This window comes from Hypanus sabinus, chromosome 20 (genome assembly GCF_030144855.1).
Source record: "Hypanus sabinus isolate sHypSab1 chromosome 20, sHypSab1.hap1, whole genome shotgun sequence".
Lineage (NCBI taxonomy): Eukaryota > Metazoa > Chordata > Chondrichthyes > Myliobatiformes > Dasyatidae > Hypanus > Hypanus sabinus.
In genome coordinates this window covers 64,093,098-64,101,434 of record NC_082725.1, presented here as the reverse complement: position 1 = coordinate 64,101,434, position 8,337 = coordinate 64,093,098, and the positions used below count along the sequence as shown (strand labels likewise).

Here is an 8,337-nt window from a genome sequence, read left to right as displayed (position 1 = left end):
CCAGTATAGCCTCTCCTCTCATTGGCCGGTCCACATACTGTATCAGGAATCCTTCTTGAACACACCTAACAAATTCAGCCCCATCTATCCCCCTTGCAGTCAGGAGGTGCCAGCCAATATGAGGGAAGTTGGAATCACACGTAACTACAACCCTGTATTTCCTGCACCATTCTAAAATCTGCCTGCTTATCTGCTCCTTAGTGTCCCAAGGGCTAGTTGGGGGTCTATAGACTACTCCCAGCACAGTGATTGATCCCTTCCTATTTCTGACTTAGCGGACCTGGGTTCAATTCCTGCTGCTGTCTGTAAGGAGTTTGGATGTTCTCCCTGTGACTACATGAGTTTCCTTCTACATTTCCAAGATGTTTGGGTCAGTAAGAATTGGTCACATGGGTGTAATGAATCCTGATGAAGAGTCTCGGCCTGAAACATCAACTGTTTACTCTTTTCCATAGATGCTGCCTGGCCTGCTGAGTTTCTTGGATTTCCAGCATCTGCAGATTTTCTCATTTGTGTTTCCAGTACATCTCAGTTCTCTCAATTTGCTTAATATCCAAATTTGTGTCAGCATATTTCCATATAATTGATCTCAGTTCTCAAATCCTTATCTGTACAATTCCAAAGTGTATACAATTGTATCATATTTATCCAATTTAACTAATTCTGAAAAGATTAATGGATGCTTTTCAATGCGCATTTCACAACTGCTGGCTTTGTGTCAATAAATTAATTGCTAATGAGTACAAGACAATGATATGAAGCTACTACTTTTATTTTATTTTATTCCAAATGACAGGAAATGGCTTCTAATAATCTTTTTTTAAACAAAACAGTTTCTGTTGAAGTCCAAATAAACGATTGAGAGAAAACCTGCTGGCAGATTACTGGTGGGAAAAGTTCAATTCTCTTGGTGTGAAATGGGAATATGCTGTTAAACAATTTCTAGTAAATGGAATGCACAGATGGACCAACAGATCATTTTGGGATTTGTTTAAATTGTGATAATGAAGAAAAAGTGGAACAGATTTTGAAAACTATGATTTATTTAAGCTATCAGAGGACAGGCTGGCACCAACTCCACGTGTTGTATCCTGATATTGGCAAAACCAAAAGCAACATTCAGATTCCACATTTAATATAAACAACCTGTAGCCAAGGCTTTATACTTATTTTGATCCACTCAGCTTTAAACAAAAAAGTCATTCCATACAATATGGTATCCTTTGAAGCAGGAGTGTAATCGACCTATAGAATAACAGATGCTTGAAACTAATTGACAAAATTGAATGAATGGCATACAGTTTTTTCTTTATCTTACCACACTGCATTGTTAAACAAATGATCTACCACAAATTGGCTAAACTGAGAAACTATACAAATGATCAAGAATTGGTGGATTGTTAGATATCTGGGCTTGCATAATGATAACTGAAAAAGACAGCTTTATTATTATAACACCCTTGCATGTCCTTATTAGGATCTCCAGTGCTTGGCAACTAATTGAGTACTTTTGAGGTTTAGTCATTGTTAGACTTAGCTGCAGTTCATCTACAGGCACAGTTTGGGACTTAGGGTCTAGAAACTAGACCAACAACAGGACTGAAACGGTTACAATTATTGCTGACCTATTTTTTGTTCTAATTTTATTCTAAACAACTAGGGCACCTACCTTTCCTTCCCTGAATCCAGACTCCAATTCCAATCACTGTCCCATGAAAAACTAATGTGTTTGATTTTGCCTAAACTTGATTTTAAGAATCTTTAAAATTAGGCTTTGATTATTTTTGCACCTGTATTGATTGTCTCATTTCATTTATCACATTTCACATGGGTCATAGTATGCTAACATGCAGGAAAAGACCATCTATTCATGTACCTGTCCTCACCACTCTCAATAATCAGAGCATCATAATTTGCTCACATTTCTTGTATTTTTTGTTTTGTTCCTTTTCTAAAGAACAAACTGCATTTAAACAATGCCTTTATTCATTATGCTTCACTATTACAGTGGATTCTGGTTAATTGGGACACATTTGGACCAGTATATTTTGGCCCAATTAAACAGCTGCCCCAATTATCAAAGTTTCATGGAAATAGTTAAAAAGACATCAAAAAAAGTCAAGCTACAATTTAACCGAACAACAAATTACGTATTCAAATAAAATACAGACCTAACTTGAACATTACTAATATTACTACAGTACTATAAAACTGTGTTTTCCTAATAGTTATTTATGGAGAAATTCATTCGATTGTTTAATGATATTTCCAGTACACATATGTAAAGGAGAATGAAATAATTGTTATTCTGGATCTGATGCAGCACAAAAAAAATCAGTAAGATGAAGAACGCAATAATAAAAAAAAACCAATAAATATAATACATAGTTATACATAAGATTGTTCGTATGCCCAGAGATGTTAGGCATAGGAATGTCTGTACATAAGCTGACTGAAAGGAAATAAACCATTAATGTTGAGGGGTGGGGATTTGTGTGTGGAGGTGTTGATCAGCCTTACTGTCTCGGGCAAATAACTGCTTTTGAATCCAATGGTCCTGGTGTGGATGCTATATAGCCATCTCCTCCCTAATGAAGGTGGGACAATCCATGATTACTGGCTCTTTTCACGCACCTTTGTGTATACATGTCTTTGATGGTGGGTAGGTTGGTGCCAGTGGTGTTAAGACTGTTTTGGCTATCTGTCCTACATCCAATATATGCTGCCATGTTCTTTTGATTGACTGTAATTGAACAAAGTCAGCATAGATATCTAGTGTAGATACAGTAGATGTCATGGCATCTTGGTAAGTGTTTGAACATTTTCAAAGTAAAAATAGTAAACAGAAGTATCAAATGGATAACATAACACAAGCACACACTTGTGCTATTTAAAAACTGTTTGCTCAAAGTGCGATGTAGCATCTAACAGCCACACAAGTGCACACAACTAACTCTAGTTAGAAACCATTCAGCAACAGTTTCCTGTCCAAATTAAGTAGCACAATGCGCCAAATGAAATTAAGGGAATCACAGCTACTTTCTCAATTTGTTTTGTTTTTACAGAATTGTTCCAAATAAGCAACTGCCCAGATTACCTGTTGGCCCAATTAACTGGAAACCACTGTCATTGCTAAATTGCTAAGTATCTGATAGCCAATTTGTGTTTCAAAGTCACATTAACAAGAAATAACTAGGCAGTTATTCTGTTTTGGTGATGGTAGTAAAGAATAACTTGAATCTTGAACAGTGTGCAGGCGTAACATTTTATTCCTAAGGCAGCACCTCATTTGAAAAACAGCACTACTTTTAAGTATCAGTTGGTTTTAGATGCAGAAATTTGTATGGGTTTGGGTAATAGGACCCAAGTTAATTCTGTTAATTAATACTTCTCCAGCCTGGATTGAAATTCTGTTTTCATTGAGAATAGCTTGCTTGCCATAAGTTGTCATGCAGAATTAAAAAAAATAAAACCCCAGTACCAAGAAACTTGAGTCCAGTTAGCATATCTATACAAATAATTTGGTCAAATATCAGACTTTGATTTGTAATGTTAAGATGCAATTTAGTTCATGGCAACTCATCTGAAAAACAGTAAGCTGACATACAAGTATGCCATTGCTCCTGCAAAGCACTCACTCAATGACATTAACCAATATAATCAAAATTCAAAAGGCTTAAATTTCAGAATTTAATTAAACCTTATGGACATTTATTTCTATGCATTTGTCACCAAACATAATTTTAAATTGAAATCATTAATAAAATCAAGACATTATATCTCAGTAAGGTGTTGCATAATTAAGATAAAAAGCTAATATCCCCTCACTGTGTGTCCATGTGCCCTGACTGGCACATATTTGCAGAAATTAGTGTGTAGATTATTTTCCTTGAAGCTCGGCTGTTACAGAATATGTAAAACATGAACCTTTCTGTTCCTGTTCTCTGTCAATTTACTGACTTTACTCATGACTGTTTCTAGGCCAGTTCTCACAACTATAATGCACATGTACGCTGTGAATATAGGGTCAGAACTGGTTCAATAAGCTTTACAATTTGGTGTGCTTTGAATATGAAATATTAGTTTATTTTATCCAGATCTTTTCACAGCTCATTTTAATTAATAACCTATAAAACTTTACAGATTGTACAGTTTATAATATAGTTTAAACTACTGAACAAAAAGTAGGTCCCACAGATGCAAAAATACTGTACCAATCCAAAGTAAAGGCAGATTTACACAATGTACAGCTCTCCACTAGGAAGGGAGGTGATCATTTCTAAGTACAAACAAATAAACTGTACAAAAATAAGATTTAATTTCCATTAATACATTCAGAGAAGATTGCAAGTGCAGATAACCATATCCAGGAGATATCTGCAAACAGGAATTAATTACCACTCCTAAAAGGAATGCACAATACTACTTATCTGGGGCACCATTAAGAACATGTCATAGTGTAACATTTAAACAAAAAGATACAAGAATTACCTACTTTTAGGATTTTTTTGAATTTTTTTTGAATAGTGTGCCAAAAGGAATTTCTTTAAAAAAACTTATTAAATTAAGAAAATGTTTCTAAAGTGGTACTAAAACCATAGTTATGAATTCATAAAGCATTTTTGGTGTAATACATTGTAACTGGCAAAGAAACATAAGCTCTTTCTATAATTTATATTCACCCAGAAACAGAAGTATATTGTATTTGATTAAAAAAAATGGAAAAACCCACTCTTTATAAAACACTAAAACTAATCTTTAACTTATGTTGTTTCCGTATATAAGATTCACAAAGAATCACTAATACTGCAAGGCGAGCTTTTCTTAAGGAGCCAGTGGTTTCTTCATGCTTATTGGATAACATACTAATAAATTCTGGAACTGGGTCAAACGTTTAATACACATCTCCTGAGCACATTTAACATGTACACACAGACTCTTTGAAGGGATATGTATAGTCTTAAGGATTTATGTTAGAGATTGGATCCACTGTCAGAAATCACACTTTTTTTTGTTCTTTTTTGTTGTTGAGGTAATTGTAATCCTCTTCCCCAAACAATATACGTATGACCTTTTTTTTTAGGAATTTTGACAGTATTTATATTCTAATTTAAACCAGCCTCATTACTCTCTGGCAGTGAGAAGGGGGCTAGTTAGTACCCGTTTTCTTTCCTCCCATTTTTGAAGCTGAGTGTTTTTCAAACTTTCCTGTCACAAACACACCATACAATGCATTTGGATCTGGAAAGTGCAGTAGAGTGCAGTAACTGTAAAGGACAAAAGCTACTGGATAAGCAAAGACAATTGCAAGGTTTGGTAGTGCACACCAATTATTAACCTCTCACAGCTTTCTCTCCTGTTGAGATTTTGACTAATGAACATCTTCAGCTTCCACCATCGATGCTTGTTTCTGAGCAGATGCCACTCAAGAATGTGTCTTTTGACGGTTTCTCCTGTGCCTCTATTTTTATGTGAGAGCATTCTGAAGCCAACAGGCAACCCAGCAGGAAAGAATTTTCCAATAAAAGCATTTTCAGAACTCATCAATTTTCTTTTGTAGGTACTTCAGCATTGAGTCCATCCCCTGAGAAGAGCTCCAAATTTTCCTTAGAACATCAGATTCATTTTCATTGGTCTGTTCCAGATCACCCTTCATGGCATTTCGAACAAGAGCTTTGGATTCTTCAAGTACCTGAGTAAAGTAAACAGATTATTGTTAGGATTATAAAACCATTTTACTGCAGATAGGCTATAGGAGTCCATGATTCAGCAAGTTGCAGTGTACTTTGCAACTCTAGACGATCAACTCAAACGTCTGATCAGCGTGACACTTTCAAGGCAAGGTTAGAGCTTGTGCCAAAATTGGAACTTGGGTGACCAATCCCAAAAGAGCGAACATAGGGGAAGAAGAATCATAGTTATGGATGGCATAACAAATAAAATCATTAAATTCAGATTATTTGCAAGATAGAATTCAATAAAAAAGCTTTAAGTAACACCTTAGTCCTATATCCAATGAAGTGGAGAAGACAATTATGGACACATAAAAGTTGGCTAATAAAGTAAACTAGTTTGTTTTAGTGAAAGGACATACAAATTATTGGCAATTAAAAGTAAAAAGTCTTCCCCATTATTGTTTGTTTTTTTAATAAGTTCTACTTCATAAAACACGAGTTCATGTGTGTTGGAACTATATCAAATGCATACAAAGTTTAAGATTCTGATGATAAATACCTACATTATTTTAATTGGCATTTTAGTTTTTTTTTCACATTCCAAAATTCTACTTCACAAAACACAAATGATTTAATTACACTGAGGATTCCAGAAAGTTACAGTTCCTGACTTACAAGAGAATTACATGTGACTAGTTCCTTAATGCGGACCATAACTTCCTGACTGAATGTTCCGGGCCAGAAAACCTGTGATACCAATCCTTTAGCACATGCTTCCTGTGCAGTCAACTTTCGTCCACTGAATAGCATTTCATTCGCCTGTAAAAAAAAACACAAAATCTTAGAGCATAAATGGGGAAAAAAAGTGCTAATGTCTGAATGATCTATTCATGTACAAGGCTTTGACCATCTCATGTTTTCAATTGAGACAGAACTTCATTTCAGAAAAGATAGTTTTATGACTTACATAATTTGCCTATAATAGATTAGAAGAGACTAATCATATGAAACAATTTGAGAAATTTTTTTTTGCAGTTGAGATCATTAATAATTATTTTGGGAAATAAATTATGAAATTAAGAATTAGATCTATTTAAACTTCTGGAGGTCTCTGTCAACCTACAGCTACAGAAGTTTGGGTGAAAGGCACACAGCCATTCCTCCTAAAATAGCTTTGCACTGCTAGATACTATGAGTATAGCTTCTGCATAAAGTACATCTTGACTGTACTAAGTGACACATATTAGTTCATTTCTGCTTTAAAAAGCTGTGGTTATCATACAAGTAAGCAATCAATTTTTGCATATCACTCTACATTTTAATAAGTAAAAAAAAGTTACTCAAATGCTAGAAGGTTCAAGCACGCAAAGGAAATTTCTAAACTTCACCTCACTGAAAAGCCAACAGTAATTTACTTTTGACTAGTGGTAGTCTCAGTACAAATGATATATTACTTATAACTAAGATGAAAAGAACACTCAAAGATTTATGAATCTCTGGAATATCGACTTCTGGAAGCTATGAACATGTTTGCAACAAAACAACAGATTTTTGTGCACTTAGGCCTCCAGGGTTGAAATCTGGCAGGTATATAGATGAAGCAGCAGTTCAGGCATGATCTTATGGAATGACAGGGCAGGCTTAACAGCATTACCTTGCTCCTGCTTGTTATGCCTAAAGGTGGAGCTAAGCAAAGCTGGACTCATTTGGCTAGACAATGGCATTTGCAGGGAGATTGTAGGCTGACCTGTGTACAAGTTTAAACAGGTGCAATAGAAAACTCACCTGCAGCAGCATCACAGGCACATAGCATTACATAAGCAGCATTGACATGAAACAAACATAAATTATACACAGTTTTACATGGAAAAAGAATTAGAACAAAAAAGTCAATTTTAGTGCAAGATAAAAGTATTTATAGTGTTGTGAAACTGTAATGATTAGGGTTGTGCAGTTTGGTTCAAGAACCCAAGGGTTGAAGGCAAACTCTTGAATCTGGTGTTGTGGGACTTCAGGCTTTTGTACATTTTGCCTGTGAGCAGCTGTGGAAAGGTGGCAAGGCCCAGATGGTGGAGATCTTTGATGATAGATGTTGCCTTCTTGAGGCAGCACCTCCTGTGGTTAAGATCAATGGAATAGAGAAATATACTAGCCATTACACTCTGCAGCTTATGTTCCAGTACACCTGTAAAGTTTGTTAGAACTTTTGATATCCAAACTTTTTAAGAAAATAAGATGCTGGTGCACTTTCCTACAATTGTATCTGCTGCATGTACTGGGCCTAGGACAGGCTATCCAATGTTTAATGGCCAGGAATTTAAAGTTGCTGACTCTCTCCTCCACCAATTCCCCCCCAATGTAGACTAGCACATAAATACCCTTCTCCTACCTGGGCAACAATCAGCTCTTTATTTTTGCTGACATTGAGCAAGACATTGTTTTTGTGGCATCATTCCACCAGCTGTCCTATCTTGCTCCAGTAACCTGACTCATTGCCACCTGTGATTTGTCCAACACCAGTAGTGTCATCTGCAAGTTTGAAGATGGCATTGAAGCTGTGCTTAGTCACACAGACATGTGCATAAAGCAGGATGCTAAGCAAGCAGCCTTGAGATGTGCCTGTGTTTATGGTCAGCGAGGAGGAGACGTTGTTGCCAATCCT

General features: G+C 35.8%; 1 protein-coding gene across 3 annotated transcripts in view; it reads right to left on the bottom strand.

Annotated features, from left to right (window-relative positions):
* Window positions 1–801: 801 nt before the first annotated feature.
* Window positions 802–8,337, bottom strand: part of cdyl (chromodomain protein, Y-like) — a 206,984-nt gene continuing 199,448 nt past the window's right edge. For all 3 annotated transcript variants that reach the window (XM_059945665.1, XM_059945666.1, XM_059945667.1), the window contains 2 exons: window positions 6,351–6,494; window positions 802–5,692 (listed from right to left, as the gene is read on the bottom strand). In XM_059945665.1, coding sequence (XP_059801648.1) covers window positions 5,534–5,692; window positions 6,351–6,494 — 303 coding nt within the window. In that variant the 3' untranslated portion in view covers window positions 802–5,533. The remainder of the gene's footprint in view (window positions 5,693–6,350; window positions 6,495–8,337) is intronic.